At 42.1% G+C, this 25,942-nt stretch overlaps 1 protein-coding gene across 1 annotated transcript in view; it reads right to left on the bottom strand.

The window, feature by feature from the left end:
• Window positions 1-25,942, bottom strand: part of ARHGAP15 (Rho GTPase activating protein 15) — a 696,217-nt gene that overhangs the window by 294,035 nt on the left and 376,240 nt on the right. The window contains exons 8-9 of the mRNA XM_069732881.1: window positions 5,468-5,566; window positions 2,615-2,729 (exon numbers count right to left, since the gene is read on the bottom strand). Coding sequence (XP_069588982.1) covers window positions 2,615-2,729; window positions 5,468-5,566 — 214 coding nt within the window. The remainder of the gene's footprint in view (window positions 1-2,614; window positions 2,730-5,467; window positions 5,567-25,942) is intronic.

Below are 25,942 nucleotides of genomic sequence, written 5' to 3'. Positions count from 1 at the left end.
GATAGGCACTGTGAAAAGTCACGTGGGTATATGGCGCCAACATATTCCAAGGTGCAAGACAAAGATTATCGACACTCACATCAGTCTTTGTCTTTATAGTGTAATTTCTTCATTTCAGGCACGCACACATGCACACAGGTAAACACACATTACGCACACACACCTACCTACACATTAGAGTATGTTTTTGTAGTATCAGAAAAAAATTGAGAACCTACAGTCTTCCAACTAACATTATCAGATCATTGGCGGTGTGACACCCAGCACCCCCGCCAAACAGCTGTTTATAGTGCAAGTGCTGGTGGGATGTGATCAGTTGCAGAGGAGAGCAGCACAGCTACTTCAACTGTATACTGCCCGTGGATGGGTTCTGCACAACCGCCCCTATTGAAATGAATGGAAGTGGATCTGCAGTACTCAGGTGCAGCCACAATACGGTTGATAGAGCTGTGCTGTTCCGCTCCGCCACCGATTAGACCAGCCGCTGCCACCAGCGGGAACAGCTCATCGGCAGAGGTGCCAGGTATTGCACCCCTACTTATCTGATATTGATAATCTATCCTAAGAAAAGGCCTTTAATTTAAAAGTACTAGACAACCCCTTTATAGAAATTTCACCTTTTAGTTTCACATGTGAATTTGATATTTTTTGTACAGTTTTGTTTTTCCAGATTGGTGAAAATCAGCTAATAAAAAAAAATATAATACCAAAAAGTTATTTTTTGGCATTCTCATGAGAAGATGATGTCACACAATAACCAATTCGATATGCATTTTAATTACTTTTCCCGAATTATTTTTCATTTTTACAACATAAACAAGTCATTACTTGAAGAAGATAACATGTGTAGGCTGTAGAAAATCTGTAGCATTAAAAAATGAATATTTCAAAATATCCCAATTGTTGGAATTCTCTGTAGACAAACTGGACAATGAAAGAGCCACCTGTTAATTGCTAACAATGTGTCATGTGTGTTTAGATGCCAAATATTCAGAAGTCACTTTTGGCTCCGTCACATCGCTGTACTTGCTACGACATTGGACTCGGATGTGTGATCGTTAAAACATTATTCCAAAAAGCTATTTATTTTATTTTCACGCCTGAACACTGTAACATTAATGCTCCTGATACTGTACATTGATGATAAATTTGATGCGCTGCTCTTAGCTTTTCATGTAGAGAAATGCAAACGTAAAAAAAAGTTCTGGATGCAGATTCCTTATTAATCCAAAATTAAAGATTTTTCAGGGATTAGAAAAAGAGGTTTACCGTAATTGTTTTTGCCAGTAAACAGCGCCAGTCTTGTACAGAACCTATGCCGGGTATTGCAGTTGAAAAATATAAAGATAACTGGCATTCCAAAATGAAGATAGATTTGATTTTTATTTGGATAATCCCCCAAGAATAGTAGTAATGTTTCGGTCCCTTCATCAGACACAGAATGCTCTTTCTCCTCCCAGCACCAGGCCTCCTGCCAGTGATTGACAGGATACTCATTACTGTGACCTGCTCCACCCGCTAACATGTCACTCAAGCGCAATCATTCTGGGGGCGGCCCATGCACAGTAACGTGCTGATGATGGTGTGAGAGCAGGAATGTCCATCTGCTCATGTTCCGCCACCGGAAATGAAGGCGCCTATGTGAGTTATCAGTCATTGTGACCTGCTCCTCAGCCTGAGATATTGCGCAGGCATCATCATTCCCGGGTGGTGGGTCGGCGCATGCGCCTATGGATATTTTGTCTTACTCAGTGTCATCAGGATGTTACTGACACATGCTGCCCCTGGATTGATGACCCCTGCGTGTAATGCTGCCCAGGGGAGCAGGTCACAGAAGGGTGACTTGTCAATCGCTAGCAGGAGGCTGGCTCTGGAAGGAGAAAGAGGCCAGCGAAGCCGGAGAGGTGTAAGTTAAGACCAAACCCTTGCACTTGCAAGGTCATTTGCATAACAATTTGCCAACGGATTACAAGACAACGGAGACACAGATTTGTAATATAAAGGTATGAAGACACTATCATTTCATATACTCTACTGTGATGATGTTGCTTTGGGGTCTAAAAACCTGCAGGCAAGATCCTTTTATCTACTGAGCCAGCACCACCTCTTTGGTGGTTTCTGAAGATCTATGCAAATTTTTGTGCAAGAATGACATGTTGTCCATGCGCATGTGATCACAGCAATCATTAGCCTCAGCGGTGAAGTTGGGGTGTACTATACAAGAGAGGTACAACTACAACTATCACTGACCGGCAAGAAATCACAGAGCAGTGACAATGACCGCTGGAGCAACTGGGAATTTGAAAGATATATTTTATTAATCGAATTGCATTTTTTACTAGTAGGAAACTCTTTAAAAATCAGTGTTCAGTGAGTGCCTAGTATCCCATTATCATGTTATAATTTAATTCTATTACAAGTGATCTGGACCTTTGTAAAAAAAAAATAATAATAATTAGGAGCCCCGACCACCATAAATATAGCAACAACAAAAAAAAAAAGAAGTCAGAACAGAAATGTGAACCCTTTTTTTGGTAATATTCACAAAGAACGGGCAGCGGCAGAAGAGATCATATTCATAGCAGAAAAGTGATAGATGATATAAAATACATACCCAGTGATTTTCTTTGCTCATTTTTCTTCTCTTTTAGCTCATTTCCTGGAAATAAAATCTCCGTGCTGGCAGACTTCCGGACATTAATGCTCAGTGCTGAAAAAGGCACCATTCCCTTAAAAACACATTCAAAATGTTTTTAGGCCTTAAAAGATTTCTTTTTCATTTTTTTTTTTTTTAGAAAATCAGATTTAATCACAGGTACGAGAATTATTTTACTCGTCCAATGGCTATCCTCATGAGTGCACCAAACCTCTGCCTCCTGACACACTGCTTGCCTGCAGGGTGGTGCACTCCTGTAGGATTAACTAGCGGCGTGGCTCCAACTCCAGACCTGAAGTTTGCCACCTCGGCAGTATGGGAGAAGCGCATGGGAGACTGAAGCTGAAAGTATCCAACATTGTGGCCAACTTCAGAGGAATCCATGTTGGGTTCACAGCAAACAGTTTGCAAGTCCTGCTCTCCTTGCTAGGAAACTGGCCACCTCCGACAGATAAATCCCTCCAATATGAAGGATTTTACTAGCACTTTACAATTTTAGGCATTTTTGGTGATGGGAAAACCCATTTAAAGGAACAAACTTATCTCAAAGAACAGAAATGATAAGCTATGACCAGACCACATCTTCTGGCCAAGCAACAGCCATAGCAAAGAGAATCAATATAAGTGAATTCTAGACCTTTCTGCGATGAAAAAAAAAAGAACCTTTCTCAGATGTTACAAGGCTGGAGCGCTAAGAATTACAAATTTTCCAAACTTTCAACATATCCGTCTAAGGTAAATGCATTTGCTACGACAACTCCACAAAGGTGAACTGCTCTTTGGGGTCTACAGATGTCTTCTTCATTACTTTTACTTTTGGATCAATATATTCTTAAATAATAAGAGAGAGCCATATTTAAAAGAAAAAAACATGATTTTTGGACACTCTGCTGGGAGAGGTTTCTGATATATGTGTCTGTGTGTGGTTGCCCAGTGCAAGTGATGTAAATTGATTTTGCTAGCCTGTTGGACTAATATATTCGATTCAGATATTGGAGCCTTTAAAGAAATTTGCATAAAGGTGTGTGGAGACACGTATAAACAAATATGCCTTAATAGATGATATCAACAGTCAACCCCAAAGCAGAGCCAGTGTCAATCATGGCTGGGCGTGCTGTTTCAGCCGTGGGGGCGGAGGGCTGACATTAGAACCGGCTGTCAGTCAGGGCTAGGGGCGGGTTTCCAGCTGCCGCTCAAAGACAGAGCTTTGACTGAACCCACGTCAGCGCCGCCCCCATGGCTGAAAAAGAAACGCTGCCAGGGAAAATAAAGCTTATTTTCTCCCCTCTGTATTTGGCTGCATGCAGCATAACAACGGTATTAAGATCAACGCCATGTCTGCAGGTTAATAGTGTTTTTTCTGGCGACAGGTTCCCTTTAGAGGGAATGCATCATCAAAAAATGACATTATTTTAATTAGGTTTTTGTGTTAAATGCATTTTTTTAAAAAATTACATTTTTTTTCATATCACAATTTGCATTAAAAATAGTGTTGAGCATTCCGATACCGCAAGTATCGGGTATCGGCCGATATTTGCGGTATCGGAATTCCGATACCGAGTTCCGATATTTTTGTGATATCGGGAATTGGTATCGGGATTAAGATTCATGTGTAAAATAAAGAATAAAAATAAAAAATATTGATATACTTACCCTCGGACGCGCCCTGGTTGTCACCGCTGCAACCGCCATGCTTCCGTTCTTAAGTATGAGCGCGTTAAGGACTTTCGATGACGTCGCGGCTTGTGATTGGTCCAATCACAAGCCGCGACGTCATCGAAAGTCCTTAACGCGCTCATTCTTAGAAAGGGAAGCATGGCGGTTGCAGCGGTGACAACCAGGGCGCGTCTGAGGGTAAGTATATTAATATTTTTTATTTTTATTCTTTATTTTACACATGAATATGGATCCCAGGGCCTGAAGGAGAGTTTCCTCTCCTTCAGACTCTAGGAACCATAGAGGATACCTTCCGATATTTGTGTCCCATTGACTTGTATTGGTATCGGATATCGGTATCGGCGATATCCGATATTTTTCGGATATCGGCTGATACCATCCGATAGCGATACTTTCAAATATCGGACGGTATCGCTCAACACTAATTAAAAATAAAAGTTAAAAAAACTTGCAATTCTCTTTATGACTTTGAATCAACATATGAATAACCTGCAATGAGCAGATTCTGACCCATCTTTTGTATCGAAACATCTAATTAGCGAATGTACAGGTCATTATGAAGGGAGGGTGAGCAGAGTAACCTATTGTGATGAGTAGAACCTGTGTATACAGCTGTGTATACGGGTGTCGCGCATCATTGGAATCCGGTCTCTGATGATAAGGAAGCTGCTGTAAATTCTTCCTGTAAGGACAGGAAGTACGAGTCTTAAATAGCCCCCAGTGGCCAATGTGAAAATTGCAAGATTACTCATTTTGCTTTTAATACACAATGTGATATGAAAAATAAAACGATTCCAACATTTTTTTTTAAATATCTGATATACCCCCCTTTAATACCCCTACTTTTTCTCTTGTGCTTGAAACAAACGACGGCATGCAAATCAAAGAACAAAAGTGTTTTTTTTGTTCTGTAAAAGTTCCAGAGCTGTCACCTAGAGAACATAACCTTCCCAGGACGTCAAAAGCAAATGACTAATTCTCCAAATAATCAAGACCTAATTATTTAATTATTGACGGCTCACGCTGTTTGTTTTTGTCTGCATATCTGTCATTTCAGCCATCCACCAAACTGTATAAACACACCGTCCTTCTGAAAACTCTTTTCTCGAAAAAAGGTAACAAAGTAATACATACCAAGCTGTCAATTGCATTCCGGATCGCACAGAACCATTCTTGTATGGTAACGTCTGCGTCTGACTGTAGAAGAAACTCATTTCCTGATTCTGTTGTGATCTGAGCGGAGAAATTTTATTGTAAGCAAGTGGACTGTTGAAAGATTATTTATTTAGACCAAACATGCCCAATGCCTGGGAAATTCTTTACTTTCATACTAACAAGCCCAAGGAGCCTTCACTTTGAAAATCAATGCAGTTACTTACAGTCATGATACTAAGTCAAGGGTGGAAACTTTGTAAATTAAACGTAAACGTGCAAAAGAAATCTAAACATGATCTAAGACAATTACATAATACAGTGTCATTTATTTTATTTGGCATTAAATAGCTCAGAAACTAATATTTTGGCATGATTCTTTCCGGAAGAAACCTGAAAAACAATCAGAAATCTCACATGACTCAGTAGAATTTGTAGAAATAACTAGTTTACTTTTTATCAGAAATTATTTCAGACTATCATTTTTAGAAAAAAAGAATGCAAACTCTGTAAAAGGACCACTCCGTGTTTCCTGCTATTTATTGTATTAGTGTCCTGTTTTGTGGAAAGGAGATCCGTAAATATAGTTCCTTGCATGTACGGTATCTTTAAGGACACTGGAGCATGGTTTGGCACAGGTTCTGTTTTAGGTGGGTGTTGCCCCCTTTTTGAGTCAGGCATCTCACCTTTATTACTTCCTACGAGCAGGTATCAGAACAATTCGGTATAGGTCATGCTCTACTTTGAGGTCTGCTGACACAGAGAGGTTTAATACTAGAGACAGAATTGTCTCAGTTGGGTACACCTTGACGTGGTGGAATGGTTTTTATGCTTTCTTTTTAATCAAAATAGTGTTAACCAAGTACCCTGTGTTATTTACATGGACTATTACTATTTATTAATTTACTTGCTACATTGTATTTGCTCATTTTCGCTTTTTTTTAGGTCTTGTCTGTTAAGGGTTCAGCTACGCATCGCACTTATAACAACATATGGTCCGGCTCATTTGGTTTTGCTTTAGTTTTTTGTACTTTGTACAAATGGGGTGGCTCCCATTTTTTTATCTGGGCATTTTGTCCTTATAGCTTTCTATGGGCAGGTGTCTGAACAATAGAGTCTGGGTCATGCTCTGCCATCTAGTTTCAGGTCTACTGACACATAGAACGGTTTAACATTTGAGAAAGGACCGCCCTGATTGGGTACACCTTGTCATGGTGGGATGGCCTTTATGCTTTTTTAGTCAAAATAGTGTTGACAAAGTTTGCGTTGTTATTTACATGCATTATTCCTATTTACATATATACTTACTACATTTTATTTGTTCATTTTTTTATCTTAAGTTTGGTCTTCTGTTCTAGATGAAGACTTGCTAGATAATGAAATAGCCTTGTGCACCTCCAGAAACTGTTGAGGTGAACTCCCAGGGAAACAGGCCGCAAAGCTATTGCAAGCAGTTGCAAACCCCTTTTAGCTTGTCTGTTTAGTGGTCAGTTGTAAGGCAAGATGACTAAGACAGGTGGCTGAACCTGTCTGCTAAGTCCAACCTCCTCTATTTGTGAATTACATTGTTACAAGACTTTTCTTGTTGATGCTGGTAACCTTCAAGTTCTGCATCTCAACCCTGATGTGCAACCGCCATGTTTTGTGCCTCAATGCTAATGTCAGCTTGTTTCTTTCATCAAGAACAAAGTTTATGCCTTAGATCTCCGTCAAAAGTCTCTGACCAACCTAGCCAATATCCTACTTGATAAGGGGAAAAGAACCTGATACACGCGTCTGCAGATGGAGCTCTTTTCCTTTTAGAGAAGTCATGTAGCAAAGACCTTGAAAGGATCAAAATTGACTTATAGGATTGTTTCCTTCAATAAGTGGCAATAGAGACTCAACTCTCTTTCTCTTTAAAGCACCACTACAGTGTTTTTTTTTTAAATTATATCACTGGAGTGGTGCTTCTAAACTAAGGTTCTTGCTCCTACTCTCATTCTTTTCCTGCCGCAGTCTTTCCCTTCTATCACCATCGCTTCTGTTGGTCTCCGGCAGTTGTTGACCTGCCAGATCACTCCAGGGTTTTCCTGGAGGGAATTGGAGGTCACATCTCAATCCAAATCTATGAAAGCCTTGTTCTAGCTCTCATAGACTTGCATTTAGAGCTTGTGACGTAACTTATGACTTCCGGACAGTCAGAAGTTGCTATCACAAGATAGTGCCGCGGGACCAAAGCGGTGCTAAAAAAAGGTGAACACGCTGGAGAGAGAGTGCAAGTCTATAGTCATGGGCCTTAGAGTAGAAGAACCACTACAGCGCTGAAAAAACCCTCACTGGATTGGTGCTTTAAAGGGGTTATTTGCACCAATTCCATTTAATACCTACCAAGCTCTAAGATGGTGTTATCATCATAAATTGTCAAAATTGCAAAGTGCTTGTTAAAGTAAGCAACTTTGCATTTTACTTCTTTTTAATAATCCTTTCTATTCTCAAGAACAGAGGGATTTGTTACATCTCCATTCTAGGGTTACTGGCCACCTTTGCAGTCTATTGTGGGTGGTGGTTCTCTTAGGCAAGGTATGCAGTGGTTATAATTGGAGTTGAGCAAATTTCTTAGGTTCCTCGCTTATTTGGCAAGCTATAGTGCTTGCTGAATAAGCTGCAGAGGGAACCTGGATACATGGAGCAGTGCGGCTGATCAGTTGATCGCCGTCGCAGCTGCATGTGTCGCGGCTGTGTCATTGTCATAGCACATGCATAGAGAGCCCAAAAAACAGGCTCTCCGTGCATGTGATGTGACAGTGACACAGCCGCGACACATGCAGCTGCGGCAATGATCAATCAACTAATCAGCCGGTGCGCTCCATGTATCTGGGTTCCCTCTCCAGCTTTTTCGGCAAGCGCTATAGCTTGCCGAATAAACAGGGAACCGGAGAAATTCGCTCAACTCTAATTATAATGTGTTATTTATATAGCTGGTAAGTGTTGCTCTGAAGCTGGCCAGATCACAGTGCCCCTGTGGTCCACAGATAATGCCAAGGCAAAGCTACTTGTGATTGCAACATTGTAGAGCGTAAACTATGGGTCATCCGGATGTCCAAAAATGTCACTTAATCAGGAGTTCACCACCCACTGAGATGCAGGAAGTCTCGAGGCTGGGAAGCAGTGCACTCCTGATCAACAACTCTAATGTATAGCCACCAACTACTTTGCCTTAATACTTTGTGTATGACCATTAACATGATATGAACACAGACCAAGTCACAATTTTTTGTTACTATACAGCCACACACCTTTTTTTACCCAGACACATCAGGGTTTAAACTGGCCATACATATTCGATGAGTGTTTGCCACATCTTCCAATTTTGGTTTGACGGTCCAGCTATCTAAAATGTCTAACAAGCATGTGGAAGAATTAGATGTCAGCCAAGCACTCAATTGGGCAACAGATTTCTACGGTGTACGGCCAATTTGGGTAAATATGGTGTTTTGCCTAAATGTTATTCTCCCTAGTCTTCGCTTCCTGCACTAAGTTTACTATATTAGGAAAAAAAATGGTGCAAATCCTCTTTAAAGGCCTTAAGAAGACATTGTACTCCCTCATCTTCAGCCTTTATGATCTTTTGCAAATAAACCCTTGAGCATTTCCAGATAAAATGTGATAATGATAGCAATAATCATGATACTAATGAAAAATAAAATCATAGATATGCAAACGATTTGAAGTCACTTACAAAGAGCAGCGTGGTTATCTATCGATACATAAAACCTTTTGTAATATACAGACAGTCTCCGCTCTCTTCCTCGCAGATTAGCTGCGCAATGCTATTTTTATCTTTTCAATTTGGCTCCTAATTGTACCATCACATCACAGCTCTGTCAGTCCATATTTTAAGTGCTAAAATTAACACAAATGTAGTAATACTGGAAACCAGGCATGTCGGAGAAAAATATGTTAATATACAAACATGCTATACTGTGAAATGGCTCGTGCCAGTAGACCATTTAACAGTATAGAATAAAATGGGAAGGTTTAAGCCTCTGTCCTTGGCATAGCTGCATTGTCTTACTATTTGGCACCTGTATTTTTATTTTAAATTTATTTAAAAAAAAAAAAAAATTAAACAAAAACTTTTAAAAGGTCGCATGAGATTATAACACTAGGAGTGTTAGATGTTTTTGGCCTAACTAGATCTCATGATACAGTTAGGTCCATATATATTTGGACAGAGACAAAATTTTTCTAATTTTGGTTATAGACATTACCACAATGAATTTGAAACAAAACGATTCAGATGCAGTTGAAGTTCAGACTTTCAGCTTTCATTTGAGGGTATCCACATTAAAATTGGATGAAGGGTTTAGGAGTTTCAGCTCCTTAACATGTGCCACCCTGTTTTTAAAGGGACCAAAAGTAATTGGACAGATTCAATAATTTTAAATAAAATGTTTATTTTTAGTACTTGGTTGAAAACCCTTTGTTGGCAATGACTGCCTGAAGTCTTGAACTCATGGACATCACCAGACGCTGTGTTTCCTCCTTTTTGATGCTCTGCCAGGCCTTCACTGCGGTGGTTTTCAGTTGCTGTTTGTTTTTGGGCCTTTCTGTCTGAAGTTTAGTCTTTAACAAGTGAAATGCTGCTCAATTGGGTTGAGATCAGGTGACTGACTTGGCCATTCAAGAGTATTCCACTTCTTTGCCTTAATAAACTCCTGGGTTGCTTTGGCTTTATGTTTTGGGTCATTGTCCATCTGTAGTATGAAACGACGACCAGTCAGTTTGGCTGCATTTGGCTGGATCTGAACACACAGTATGTCTCTGAATACCTCAGAATTCATTAAGCTGCTTCTGTCCTGTGTCACATCATCAATAAACACTAGTGACCCAGTGCCACTGGCAGCCATGCATGCCCAAGCCATCACACTGCCTCCGCCGGGTTTTACAGATGATGTGGTATGCTTTGGATCATGAGCTGGACCACGCCTTCACCATACTTTTCTCTTTCCATCATTCTGGTAGAGGTTGATCTTGGTTTCATCTGTCCAAAGAATGTTCTTCCAGAACCGTGCTGGCTTTTTTAGATGTTTTTTAGCAAAGTCCAGTCTAGCCTTTTTATTCTTGATGCTTATGAGTGGCTGCACCGTGCAGTGAACCCTCTGTATTTACTTTCATGCAGTCTTCTCTTTATGGTAGATTTGGATAGTGATACGCCAACCTCCTGGAGAGTGTTGTTCACTTGGTTGGCTGTTGTGAAGGGGTTTCTCTTCACCATGGAGATTATTCTGCGATCATCCACCACTCTTGTCTTCCGTGGGGGCCCAGGTCTTTTTGCATTGATGAGTTCACCAGTGCTTTCTTTCTTTCTCAGGATGTACCAAACTGTAGATTTTACCACTCCTAATATTGTAGCAATTTCTCGGATGGGTTTTTTCTGTTTTTGCAGCTCAAGGATGGCTTGTGTCACCTGCATGGAGAGCTCCTTTGACCGCATGTTTACTTCACAGCAAAACCTTCCAAATGCAAGCTGTTATGAAAGGCAACTCAGTAACACAATGTACATAGCGATCAGAGCACATACAGTGATCTGACAATAACCCCAAATAATAGAACGAGCTCTGAGACGTGGAAACTCTGTAGACCGCAATTCCTGATCCTCTCCAAACACAACTAGAGGCAGCTGTGGATTGCGCCTAACGCTCCCTATGCAACTCGGCACAGCCTGAGAAACTAACTAGCCTGAAGATAGAAAAATAAGCCTACCTTGCCTCAGAGAAATACCCCAAAGGAAAAGGCAGCCCCCCACATATAATGACTGTGAGTAAGATGAAAAGACAAACGTAGGGATGAAATAGATTCAGCAAAGTGAGGCCCGATATTTTAGACAGAACGAGGATAGGAAAGATAACTTTGCGGTCTACACAAAACCCTAAAGAAAACCACGCAAAGGGGGCAAAAAGACCCTCCGTACCGAACTAACGGCACGGAGGTACACCCTTTGCGTCCCAGAGCTTCCAGCAAAACAAATAGACAAGCTGGACAGAAAAAATAGCAACAAATAGCAAAGAAGCACTTAGCTATGCAGAGCAGCAGGCCACAGGAATGATCCAGAGAAACACAAGTCCAACACTGGAACATTGACAGGAAGCATGGATCAAAGCATCAGGTGGAGTTAAGTAGAGAAGCAGCTAACGACCTCACCAGATCACCTGAGGGAGGAAACTCAGAAGCTGCAGTACCACTTTCCTCCACAAACGGAAGCTCCCAGAGAGAATCAGCCGAAGTACCACTTGTGACCACAGGAGTGAACTCTGCCACAGAATTCACAACAGTACCCCCCCCCTTGAGGAGGGGTCACCGAACCCTCACCAGAGCCCCCAGGCCGACCAGGATGAGCCACATGAAAGGCACGAACAAGATCGGGAGCATGGACATCAGAGGCAAAAACCCAGGAATTATCTTCCTGAGCATAACCCTTCCATTTAACCAGATACTGGAGTTTCCGTCTTGAAACATGAGAATCCAAAATCTTCTCCACAATATACTCCAACTCCCCCTCCACCAAAACCGGGGCAGGAGGCTCAACAGATGGGACCATAGGTGCCACGTATCTCCGCAACAATGACCTATGGAATACGTTATGTTTGGAAAAAGAATCTGGAAGGGTCAGACGAAAAGACACAGGATTAAGAACCTCAGAAATCCTATATGGACCAATAAAACGAGGTTTAAACTTAGGAGAGGAAACCTTCATAGGAATATGACGAGAAGATAACCAAACCAGATCCCCAACACGAAGTCGGGGACCCACACGGCGTCTGCGATTAGCGAAAAGTTGAGCCTTCTCCTGGGACAAGGTCAAATTGTCCACTACCTGAGTCCAAATCTGCTGCAACCTGTCCACCATAGTATCCACACCAGGACAATCCGAAGACTCAACCTGTCCTGAAGAGAAACGAGGATGGAACCCAGAATTGCAGAAAAACGGCGAAACCAAGGTAGCCGAGCTGGCCCGATTATTAAGGGCGAACTCAGCCAAAGGCAAAAAGGACACCCAGTCATCCTGATCAGCAGAAACAAAGCATCTCAGATATGTTTCCAAGGTCTGATTGGTTCGTTCGGTCTGGCCATTAGTCTGAAGATGGAAAGCCGAGGAAAAAGACAAGTCAATGCCCATCCTACCACAAAAGGCTCGCCAAAACCTCGAAACAAACTGGGAACCTCTGTCAGAAACAATATTCTCTGGAATGCCATGCAAACGAACCACATACTGGAAGAACAAAGGCACCAAATCAGAGGAGGAAGGCAATTTAGACAAGGGTACCAGATGGACCATCTTAGAAAAGCGATCACAGACCACCCAAATGACTGACATCTTTTGAGAAACGGGAAGGTCAGAAATAAAATCCATAGAGATATGTGTCCAAGGCCTCTTCGGGACCGGCAAGGGCAAAAGCAACCCACTGGCACGAGAACAGCAGGGCTTAGCCCGAGCACAAATCCCACGGGACTGCACAAAAGTACGCACATCCCGCGACAGAGAGGGCCACCAAAAGGATCTAGCCACTAACTCTCTGGTACCAAAGATTCCAGGATGACCAGCCAACACCGAACAATGAAGTTCAGAGATAAGTTTATTAGTCCACCTATCAGGGACAAACAGTTTCTCCGCTGGGCAACGATCAGGTTTATTAGCCTGAAATTTTTGCAGCACCCGCCGCAAATCAGGGGAGATGGCAGACACAATTACTCCTTCCTTGAGGATACCCGCCGGCTCAGATAAACCCGGAGAGTCGGGCACAAAACTCCTAGACAGAGCATCCGCCTTCACATTTTTAGAGCCCGGAAGGTACGAAATCACAAAGTCAAAACGGGCAAAAAACAACGACCAACGAGCTTGTCTAGGATTCAAGCGCTTGGCAGACTCGAGATAAGTCAAGTTCTTATGATCAGTCAATAGCACCACGCGATGCTTAGCTCCTTCAAGCCAATGACGCCACTCCTCGAATGCCCACTTCATGGCCAGCAACTCTCGGTTGCCCACATCATAATTTCGCTCAGCAGGCGAAAACTTCCTGGAAAAGAAAGCGCATGGTTTCATCACTGAGCAACCAGAACCTCTCTGTGACAAAACAGCCCCTGCTCCAATCTCAGAAGCATCAACCTCGACCTGGAACGGAAGAGAAACATCTGGTTGACACAACACAGGGGCAGAAGAAAAATGACGCTTCAACTCTTGAAAAGCTTCCACAGCAGCAGATGACCAATTGACCAAATCAGCACCCTTCTTGGTCAAATCGGTCAATGGTTTGGCAACACTAGAAAAATTGCAGATGAAGCGACGATAAAAATTAGCAAAGCCCAGGAACTTTTGCAGACTTTTCAGAGATGTCGGCTGAGTCCAATCATGGATGGCTTGGACCTTAACCGGATCCATCTCGATAGTAGAAGGGGAAAAGATGAACCCCAAAAATGAAACCTTCTGCACACCAAAGAGACACTTTGATCCCTTCACAAACAAAGAATTAGCACGCAGGACCTGAAAAACCGTTCTGACCTGCTTCACATGAGACTCCCAATCATCCGAGAAGATCAAAATGTCATCCAAGTACACAATCAGGAATTTATCCAGGTACTCACGGAAGATGTCATGCATAAAGGATTGAAACACTGATGGAGCATTGGCAAGTCCGAATGGCATCACTAGATACTCAAAATGACCCTCGGGCGTATTAAATGCAGTTTTCCATTCATCGCCTTGCCTGATTCTCACCAGATTATACGCACCACGAAGATCTATCTTAGTGAACCAACTAGCCCCCTTAATCCGAGCAAACAAATCAGATAACAATGGCAAGGGGTACTGAAATTTAACAGTGATCTTATTAAGAAGGCGGTAATCTATACACGGTCTCAGCGAACCATCCTTCTTGGCTACAAAAAAGAACCCTGCTCCTAATGGCGACGATGACGGGCGAATATGCCCCTTCTCCAGGGATTCCTTCACATAACTGCGCATAGCGGTGTGCTCAGGCACGGATAAATTAAACAGTCGACCTTTTGGGAATTTACTACCAGGAATCAAATTGATAGCACAATCACAATCCCTATGCGGAGGCAGGGCATCGGACTTGGGCTCATCAAATACATCCCGGTAATCAGACAATAACTCTGGAACCTCAGAAGGGGTGGATGACGAAATTGACAGAAATGGAACATCACCATGTACCCCCTGACAAACCCAGCTGGACACCAACATGGAATTCCAATCCAATACTGGATTATGGGCTTGTAGCCATGGCAACCCCAACACGACCACATCATGCAGATTATGCAACACCAGAAAGCGAATAACCTCCTGATGTGCAGGAGCCATGCACATGGTCAGCTGGGTCCAGTATTGAGGCTTATTCTTGGCCAAAGGTGTAGTATCAATTCCTCTCAATGGAATAGGACACTGCAAGGGCTCCAATAAAAACCCACAACGTTTAGCATAATCCAAGTCCATCAAATTCAGGGCAGCGCCTGAATCCACAAACGCCATGACAGAATACGATGACAAGGAGCATATCAAGGTAACGGACAGAAGAAATTTTGACTGTATAGTACCAATGGCGGCAGACCTAGCGAACTGCTTAGTGCGCTTAGGACAATCAGAGATAGCATGAGTGGAATCACCACAGTAGAAACACAGCCCATTCAGACGTCTGTGTTCTTGCCGTTCAACTCTGGTCATAGTCCTATCGCACTGCATAGGCTCAGGTTTAATCTCAGGTAATACCGCCAAATGGTACACAGATTTACGCTCACGCAAGCGTCGACCGATCTGAATGGCCAAAGACATAGACTCATTCAAACCAGCGGGCATAGGAAATCCCACCATGACATCCTTAATGGCTTCCTGTACTGTTATGAAAGGCAACTCAGTAACACAATGTACATAGCGATCAGAGCACATACAGTGATCTGACAATAACCCAAAATAATAGAACGAGCTCTGAGACGTGGAAACTCTGTAGACCGCAATTCCTGATCCTCTCCAAACACAACTAGAGGCAGCTGTGGATTGCGCCTAACGCTCCCTATGCAACTCGGCACAGCCTGAGAAACTAACTAGCCTGAAGATAGAAAAATAAGCCTACCTTGCCTCAGAGAAATACCCCAAAGGAAAAGGCAGCCCCCACATATAATGACTGTGAGTAAGATGAAAAGACAAACGTAGGGATGAAATAGATTCAGCAAAGTGAGGCCCGATATTCTAGACAGAACGAGGATAGGAAAGATAACTTTGCGGTCTACACAAAACCCTAAAGAAAACCACGCAAAGGGGGCAAAAAGACCCTCCGTACCGAACTAACGGCACGGAGGTACACCCTTTGCGTCCCAGAGCTTCCAGCAAAACAAATAGACAAGCTGGACAGAAAAAATAGCAACAAATAGCAAAGAAGCACTTAGCTATGCAGAGCAGCAGGCCACAGGAATGATCCAGAGAAACACAAGTCCAACACTGGAACATTGACAGGAAGCATGGATCAAAGCATCAGGTGGAGTTAAGTAGAGAAGCTGCTAACGACCTCACCAGATCACCTGAGGGAGGAAACTCAGAAGCTGCAGTACCACTTTCCTCCACAAACGGAAGCTCCCAGAGAGAATCAGCCGAAGTACCACTTGTGACCACAGGAGTGAACTCTGCCACAGAATTCACAACAGCAAGCACCACACCTCAAATCAACTCCAGGCCTTTTATCTGCTTAATTGAGAATGACATAACGAAGGGAATGCCCACACCTGTCCATGAAATAGCCTTGGAGTCAATTGTCCAATTACTTTTGGTCCCTTTAAAAACAGGGTGGCACATGTTAAGGAGCTGAAACTCCAAAACCCTTCATCCAATTTTAATGTGGATACCCTCAAATGAAAGCTGAAAGTCTGAACTTCAACTGCATCTGAATTGTTTTGTTTTAAATTCATTGTGGTAATGTCTGTAACCAAAATTAGAAAAATGTTGTCTCTGTCCAAATATATATGGACCTAACTGTATGTGCATCCATCAAGGTCATATGGAGTGCTACTGGCGACACTGGTTTTATTTAGAGATGAGCAAATCATTTGAAATTCAAATTCACCAGCTTCAACTAATCTTCCCAAAGAATTTGATTTGTATTGAAAAAATTTGCTGCAAATTGCGATACTAAAAAATCTTCAACCGCCAGTAAAAAGGTGCATAACACTCTGAGGTCTCTGAGGACTGTATTGAATTTGTTTTGAGCTATGCAATGAAACAGCCTTAGTAATGTCCAACTAACTTCTACCTATCTGACTGGTGGTACGCAGTTGTGGTGGTAGTGGTGGAAATTTCTCCTGTGAATGTAAAAAAAAAAGAAAAAAGAAAATATATATGGCTTGTCTGTCTTACATGCAGGAAGCACAGTATCTGTGATACACAAGCCTTGATTTCAGGATTTTGTTTTAGTGACAAAATTAGCACTGAGGGGTTTAATACCGCCCCTCCTTTTTTACAGTGTGTGAAGAATAAAACAAAAAAATGCTATTCAGGTTCTGTTACTGCAGTATATCACAAATCAACCAATTTACGGTAATTTTGAGCGACTATACAGCTACAGCAGTTCCTATAGATTATTTGATTATTATTTACAGACTGAGACTAACTATATTTTAAGTTTGCTGCATCACTGAAGTCGTACACCAAAGTCAGAATAGTACTTTTTTTCCCGTAAGTGGAATGAGCTGTGCACACTGACCTCCTATCACGACATTGTGCAAACATACAATGTTGCTCCTTGACCTAACCTCATCTTTTAGTTTGGCTTTGATACCCCTTCTGATTGGCTGTGGAAGGCCATGTGATGTGATAGCTGCAAAACCTTTTTTGGGAATCCTGCCTGGCTGGCCATTAGCACGTTCTCGAGTCTTCAGAAATGTGGGAAATGTTGCAGGCAATTTTTTTTTGGGCCAATCCTCAAGAATTGAATCACTAATTTAGGAGGACCTGTGAATTTCAGGACATTAGACAGAGACATTCCTCCACGGTCCGATCAGCTCATCTCCAAGTTTCATTTAGTCACAAACTATTGCAGTTAGACTTTGTGATCTCGAACGAGGTCATTTTACCACATAGTGAGGTCAAGGGGTATAAAATGTAACCTTGAAGCCCCAAAACAAAACAATGGGACCAATTTAAGTAGCATGAGGCACAAAGGAATAATAGAGGTACATAATAAAAGGGGGCAGGCAATGCATCTTACATAACTGTTGGCCACATGATCTTACAGTAGATAGTCATTTTAATTGACTCCCTCAAACTAATGCAAGGTTGATTTGGGACTGGGAATCAAGTGAATAAAAGTATTCAAATTTCACTTGCCTGATCACTCTCCTGACAGATTCGGGAGACCCCATATGCATTTGATTCTCAGCTGGTTCTACCTTATCTGGCTGGCAAGGCAGACTTGCCTCTAATGCATATGAGGGCCTTTAGACTCAGAAGGTATCTGGTTCTCCATAATAATATCAGATGTGTGTTTTTTACAGATAGAGCTACAAATGTTCCTTTTACCTTCACTTGGTCTTAGAGTGAAATAGTAAAATTGTGGTTGAATCAGCTACAGATGTCTCCTCCTATATCTTTTATCATGGTTCAATACTTCTTGAGATGAGCCACGTAAAAATTGCCAATGTAGAAAAAAAACATGATTTTGGGATACTATGTCGGGAGTTGGTTGTGCTGTATGTGTCTTTATATGGCCACCCGGTGGTTGTGATGGGAGTTACAGGGCTTTGCTAGGATATCACAATAATATAATCAATTAGTATTGAGATTTTGGAGGCTTTAATGAACAATGGACACATCTTTACCATTATAGAGAGCCGGCTAGTATTAAAGTTCCTCGGAATAGGTAAGATAGTGAGCTTGTGATTTGACTTCTGACTTCCGGACAGTAAGAAGCTGCACTCGGAAGATGGACTGGAGCGATGCCGAAGACGCCAGATGGTGAGTATATGACAGGGGACTTACATCTAATTTGCCACTCCAGTGCTGAAAACCCCCACTCTGATTGCCATTTATTTGTTTCGCGTTGTCTTCAGGAGCAAACTGCTTCCTTGCCTGCCAGCTTCCTGTTTTCTGGTGCTCTCCTAAAGATTGACAGTAGGGTTGAGCGACTTTTACTTTTTTAGGGTCGAGGCGGATTTCGCGAAACCCAACTATCTCTAAAGTCGAGTCGGGTGAAATCGGCCGATTATGGCGAAAAGTCTGGGATCGACCGAAACACGAAACCCAATGCAAAGTCAATGGGAATTTTTTATTTTTTTCTCTCTCTCTCTCTCGACTTTTGAAAATGAACGATCCGTTTCGCTCAACCCTAATTGACAGTTCAGATCAAGCAGCATGGTTGTGCTCCTGGTCTGAAGTGTGCGTGCTCACATGCCGCTTGCACCTTGCAGCCTCTGCAGAATGGGAAGAGCACAAGAGCATGGCATCTGGCCAAATCCAAGGATCTGGCCTCCTTCAGAGCATCTCGGGAGCAAAGAGCTCCTTGCCTGGGAGACGATGATGAGCCAAAAACCTAGGAAATGAGCAGCAAACCATAGAATTAAAAATAATATTTTGAGCAAAAAGTAAACTGCAAAGTTACTTGTTTTTACTAGCATTTTGCCTAATTAGGAGGATGAGACAACCCAAGAATGTGCTATGAGAAAAAAGAATTTTTAATTTTTTGGTATTTTTTTGTTGCTTTTCCTCCATATTAAAAAAAAACAAAAAAACACAAAGTCCTGAAATCTTGCAGTTTTTTAATGAGGTTGCTGAGCCACATAATACGCTGACACTTCCTGTTCTGTACACATCACTTTTCAGTAGTCATCTCATTAATATTAAAAGACGATAAAGGTGCCGTTTTATCATAGACATTCCCACTGGCTGCCCATATCCCCTGCAGAGGCCACACCAAATAATACGGTATAACAATGCCAATCATATAAAAGGTCATTCACTTAAAGGGATTGTTGTGCAGATGAGTTAAAAACTATCCTGATGACTTATAGACTGGCGCAGGTCTGTCTGCCAGGACATATCTGTAGAATGTTTCACTTTTATCACCATTTAGGATAGTGCAGCAGAGCACATGATTGACTGCCACTCCATTCATTCCCTATGTGGCTGCCGAGCATTGCGCATGGCTTTTTCTAGCAGCCTCATAGATAATGAGTGGAACGGTGGTTGGGCATGTGCTTTTTTCTAAATCGATATAATGGGGATAAACATGCTGCTTGGTGCTGGTCCCAGTACTCGGTCCCGACCAATCTATAAGTTATCTTCATTGCACAATCCCTTTAAGGCCGGTTTCACACGTCATTGGCTCCGGCACGTGAGGTGACAGTTTCCTCACATACCGGAGACACTGACTCACGTAGACACATTGAAATCAATGTGTCTCTGCACATGTCAGCGTGTTTTCACGGACCGTGTGTCCGTGTGCAAAACACGGAGACATGTCAGTGTGCATGGGAGCGCACGGATTACACGGACCCAATAAAGTCAATGGGTCCATGTAAAACATGTACTGCACATGGACGCTGTCCGTGTGCAGTCCGTGTGCCGTGCAGGAGACAGCGCTACAGTAAGCGCTGTCCCCCCCAGCGTGGTGCTGAAGCCGCCATTCATATCTTCTCTCCAGCAGCGTTCGCTGGAGAGAAGATATGAAAAATCCTTTTTTTTCGTGTTTAAAATAAAGATCCCTGTCCCCTCCCCCCTACAACCCCCTGTGCGCCCGCCCGCTGTTAATAAAATACTCACCCGGCTCCTCACAGCGTCCTCTTAGCACCAGCTTCTCCTGTATGAGCAGTCACGTGGTGCCGCCGATTACAGTCATGAATATGCGGCTCCACCTCCCATAGGGAAAGGGATCTTTATTTTAAACACGAAAAAAAAAAAAAGGATTTTTCATATCTTCTCTCTAGCGAACGCTGCTGGAGAGAAGATATGAATGGCGGCTTCAGCACCAGATGCAGGGGACAGCGCTTACTTGTAGCACTGTCTCCTGCACGGTTCGTGTGGTACCCAGTTGGCACACGGGCGGCACACGGCTGCCACACGTGTGCCACACTGATGTTGACGGTAAGCACACGGACACGGATAATTCCGGTACCGATTTTTCCGGTACCGGAATTATCTGGACGTGTGAGACTGGCCTAATACATAGAAAGACTGGGACCAACAGGATGACAGTCACCACTTGTTATTAGCGTCACTTCACTCTTGCTTTTAGAGAAATGCCCTGAGCAGTTAACCCTTTCTATGTTGCCCATAAACCCTAATTGGGTAGCAAAAATGAGACAACCCCGTTTTAATGGCTTCTGAAGGCTAGCACTCTTACCAATGTTATTCTATGGAACCGTGCACACGTCTGACTTTTTTCTCCGACTGAATGGTCCCGGCCCCAAAAAAGAAAATAAATCACAGTTTCCACGATTTGCTTGATACAATCAGATTCATGTTTATGGATCCGCGTAAAAATATCGGACAGATGACATCCGAGTACAGTTCGATTTTCACGGACTGATATAAAGACGAAGGTGTAAAACTTTTTTTTTTTCTTTCTCTCCACCTTTGAGAAAATATGATCAGAGTGTGATTAGCACGATCGAACCTATTTGCTCGGATGGAGGGAAAACGGTCGTCTAACCCCCAACCTTATGCAAATAAAGTATGAGTCATTTTAAATTAACCCTTTTGATTTGAAAATGATTTGATCGGGCATAGCAGAGTTAAACCGTATGCAAACGGCGACCGTATACTCTAAAGGATTGCCGTCATTTCTTTCCTATACATCTGAAGTGTCGCTCTTCTTCCTCAACGTAGCTTTTAAAGGCTGCTGCTGCTCTCTACAGTTTGAAAGCTTCCACTTCTTAATTACATATGGTAATTCACTTTGTATCAGTCAAAGCCGGTCTGTAGCTTTTTTTAATTTTTTTTTTGGCTGCTAAATCCCTTTTTTCTTTTTTTTTTCTTTAGTGTTTAGATTCCTTTAGCTTACTTTTATATATTGACTCTACTGTTTTCTCTGATAAATGAGCCTTGGAACGGTTCACTAAAGCATATTTGCACTTTGTACTAGGGAAATTTCAACACCCTTGGGGAAAGACTTCAGTGGAAGCTGTTAGCTTTTGAGTCTGAGCTTGTGATTGACCAATTTGTGATCATAGACGTAAATGATCTATAACTGACAACAAGAGCAAATAGTGGAGCCTTGAAATGTTCTAGAGGCTCGGGCGCCTCGTTCTGTGACCGTACTTGGGTGAGCTACATAAATATCAGGAAAACAAATGTGCATGAATGTGAGACATCACAGAAGTGTCAGCTTGGATTTCAATCACGATCTCCGCTGCTTAAATTGCTTTTGAAAGCCCTTCTTAGTACACGTCGGACTTGAGGCATAAATAGGCTTTTTTTTTTTTTTTTGCAATCTTAAATTTTTAGCAAAATAAAAGTAGGGCGATAAAAATTGAAAAGGGGGTACAAACTTCTTTTTTTTTTAATTAGAGCTTTATGACAAAGATATGCGATTATGAAATGTAAACCTCCTTTCTATCGTATTCCGGTTCTCTGAATTCAGCCAGCAGAATGTTTATAATGGAAGGTTACGTGCAATTTTGGATTTTTACTATTAATCCAAATATCACATTTTATATAAAAAATCTTATAGACTCGAGCAGTGATTTCCAATTTTTTTTTGTATAAGGCTGTTGATTAAATTTTTATTTTTTAATTTTGTTATTTTTTTATTTAGTATTTTTTTTCCTAGAATTTATGCCCCATAATATTTTTTTTTATTTCTATAGGATCAGCATATTCTGCAGCAGTTTACATGTGTTTCAACAATTACCAAGAGGAATGATGGCCCTGCTCACAAAGCTTTCAATCTATGAATGAATAAGGGGGGATACAAAAGATAAAAAGCTATTTGTTGTGTATGATTCAGTCATCAATAGATAGGGGTATTCAAATAATGGTGCATGAATCGGTCAACAGCAAGTTTCTGTATAAGTGCAAATAAAGGGTATGTGCACACGTAGAATGGTCCACTGCGGATTTTGATAAATCCGCAGGGCAAAAACACTGCGTTTTTTCTGTGGATTTATTGTGGATTTACTGTATTTTTTGTGCGGATTCCACTGTGGTTTTTCATCTGCGGTTTTCAATTATGGAGCAGGTGTAAAACCGTTGCGGATTCCGCACAAAGAATTGACATGCTGTGAAATGTAAACCGCTGCGTTTCAGCGCGTTTTTTTCAAAGGCATGTGCACTGCGGATTGCGTTTCTCATAGGTTTACATTGTACTGTAAACGCATGGGGAACAGCTACGGAAGCGCTGCGGATCCGCAGCAAAATCCGCAGCATGTGCACATAGCCATAAAGTGCTACTGATTGCATGGAGAGTGTAGGAACCAATGATAGAAAGGACCAGATTCTTAGGGAACAGCTAGATTAGTCAAGGGAGTCTAAAGAAATGCGTTTTTAGAGCAAACTTAATATTGTCCAGGGTAGTGCATTCTAGATAACTGAAGCAGCACAAGAGAAGTCCTGGAGACGGGAGTAGGAGGTTTGGATTATAGAGGATGTTAGTATTATGTCATTTGTGGAATGGAGAACATGGGTATGGTGGGACAGAAATTAGTGCAAAACTGTTGAGAGTGACGTTAATATTGTACTTTGTAGCAGATGGGTAACCAGTGCAATCACCGGCATAGGGTACAGGCATCGGTTTAGTGGCTGGACAGAATTATGACCCTAGCTGCCACATTCTGTATAGACTGGAGAGTTTATAAAGAGGGAGACCAATTAGTAGATGATTTGAGTAGTCCAATTGAGAATGAATCAAAGCAACAGAAAGAGTTTCAAAGGCAGCGAGCGTCTTGCCTGGGGGTTATTATAAAATCATCCATGTGGATGATATCAGATTTGAAAGGAAAATGGGGGATGCGGCTTATAGTCCAAACACAGTGCTGTAGCAGCGTCCCTTCCTCAGGGAACCAGCGGCGGCAGAGGTGTGGTGATGCTGAGGCTCGGTGTCGGCGGTGGGTGGTGCGGAGTGCATCATTGGTTTCCCTGCGGCAATCTTCCTGAAGCTGTGGGCCGCCAGAGGCAGCACGTGTGTGGATTGAGATCTTGGCTGACCTCTCGCACTCCATTTTCCTGAGGCTGTGGGCCTGAGATCTCGGGGGCCCTCAGCTTCAGGAAAATGGTCGCCAGAGGTCACATGTGCTCAAATTGAGATCTCAGCGGCCATTTTCCTGAAGCTGAGGGCCGCGGAGATCTGAATCTGCACATGCGTGGCCTCAGGAAGATGGCCTCCGAGACACTGGTGATGCACTCGGCTCTGCTCGCCTTTGACCCCAGGCCGCGGCGTCGCAACATTTCTGCATACAGAGGAAGGGACTCTGCCTTACCGCTGACACCGAACTCATAGCATCGCACCTCTGTGATATCCCGGTCCCTGCAGTATTGCCCCACTTCAGCTGCCGCAGGCTTCCTGAGAAAGGAACCATGCCTCCTGTGACCCCGCTCTACCACCACCTGCCTTCAGGCAAGATATTTGGACAATAAAACGAACCCCCATCTTATAAAACTCTTTTTTCTGCTATTTTCCATCCCAAAATTTGGGGCGCGTCTTATGGTCCGATGCATCTTATAGTCGGAAAAATACAGTAAGTAGGTTGGTAAAGGGAGGAAACACAAGAAGTTCAGTTTTAGAAAGAATTAGTTTTATATAAAGGAAGGACATAATGTTAAAGACAATGGACAATCGCTGGTACTTTGTAGCAATGTGACAGTGATGTCAAGAGAAGATGTGCATAATTGTCTGGTAAATCAATTATATCCTCAGGTGCCATGCCGACAAGAGGTCACAATCACTTAGAATGACGAGAAGCATTTTCCTGTATTCTACAGCTCACATAAGGGAAAAACTGCACCCTGGACACTTGACCAGAGAATCTCAGGATTTCACAGAACCCACTTTCAGAAACACCAGACTCAAGAATGCTCAGTGTCAAGGGGACACATTCTATGCGCCCAGAAATGGCCATGGTCCGGATGGATAACTTGACATGCGACCACCATAAAGACTCATTGTAAAATACATTCTGTATGGTAATTGGAATTACAGTGGGCCTTTGCATTTGAAAGCGCAGTCTGCTGTATATTTCTACAGTAAAACAAAGGGTATCTAGATGCATACCTTCCAGATGGAGGTCATTTTGGTTTCCACGTGGGGAAATACAACCACAGAGCAGGGAAATTGTTACAATAAAAAAAATGGAGTGTTCATTGCATTTTCAGTTAAAAGACAAAAAAAAGGGTGTTTGGTGCACTGTTAGGCTATGTGCACACGCTGCGGATTTGGCTGCGGATCCGCAGCAGTTTTCCATGAGGGGTACAGTACCATGTAAACCTATGGAAAACCAAATCCGCAGTGCACATGCTGCGGAAAATTCCGCGTGGAAACGTTGTAGTTTATTTTCCGCAGCATGTCAATTCTTTGAGCGGATTCCGCAGCGTTTTACACCTATTCCTTAATAGGAATCCACAGGTGTAAAAACGCAGGTGAAATCCGCACAAAAAAAACGCGGTATATCCACGCCCTGCGTTTTACCTGCGGATTTTTCTGAATCTGCGATTAAAAATCCGCACACAAATCCGCAACGTGTGCACATACCCTTAGCCAGTTGAAAAAAAAGAATGCTCTGAGTGCAAAAAACAAAATAATCTTGTAGTTATAAAACCTTTTAATGGCAAAAAAATATGATGTTACGAAGCAAGCTTTCGAGACTTCTTAGAAAGAGACCTAAGAAGTCTCGAAATCTCATTTTGTAACAATTTATTTTGTTTTTGTTAGCCATTAAAAGGTATCAACCTCAAGATTATCTTGTTTTTCTGCGGAGAACATTCTTTATGTATTTTTAAACAATGTTATACCAAGATTTTATAAAGATAAATATGCCAAAGATTATAAATTAGAAATCGTTTACGCATTTTATAAAATCCAAAAAGTTCAGCCTTTTCCAACATGTCTCAAAAGAACGAAAACACAATTCCAACTTTGCATATGGGTCGAAATCCGCTCATCCTCTTCTATTTTCTAACACTTGGCTAGTATACCTTTGTTTAGTTCTGATTTATAAAACTACTAAAATAAGTGTTTTGGTATTTTTTTTTAGAGACAATACTAAACATATGCACTTCTAATAGGCATACATTTAAAAAAAATATGGGTCAGATCATCCCTGGTACTCTTCAACTAAGGGGTGAACCTAGCCTAAAATGGAAAAAATGCACCAAGTTTTAGGAAGGGGTACCAGGAATGGGGAAAAAAGTTGACAAATAACTCAAGCGAAACCCACTTAAACCAAGTATATTCAATTATACCAAATATATTGCAACTATGTTCTTGA

This window comes from Ranitomeya imitator, chromosome 7 (assembly GCF_032444005.1).
Source record: "Ranitomeya imitator isolate aRanImi1 chromosome 7, aRanImi1.pri, whole genome shotgun sequence".
NCBI classification, from domain to species: domain Eukaryota; kingdom Metazoa; phylum Chordata; class Amphibia; order Anura; family Dendrobatidae; genus Ranitomeya; species Ranitomeya imitator.
This window is presented reverse-complemented; position numbering and strand designations above follow the sequence as displayed.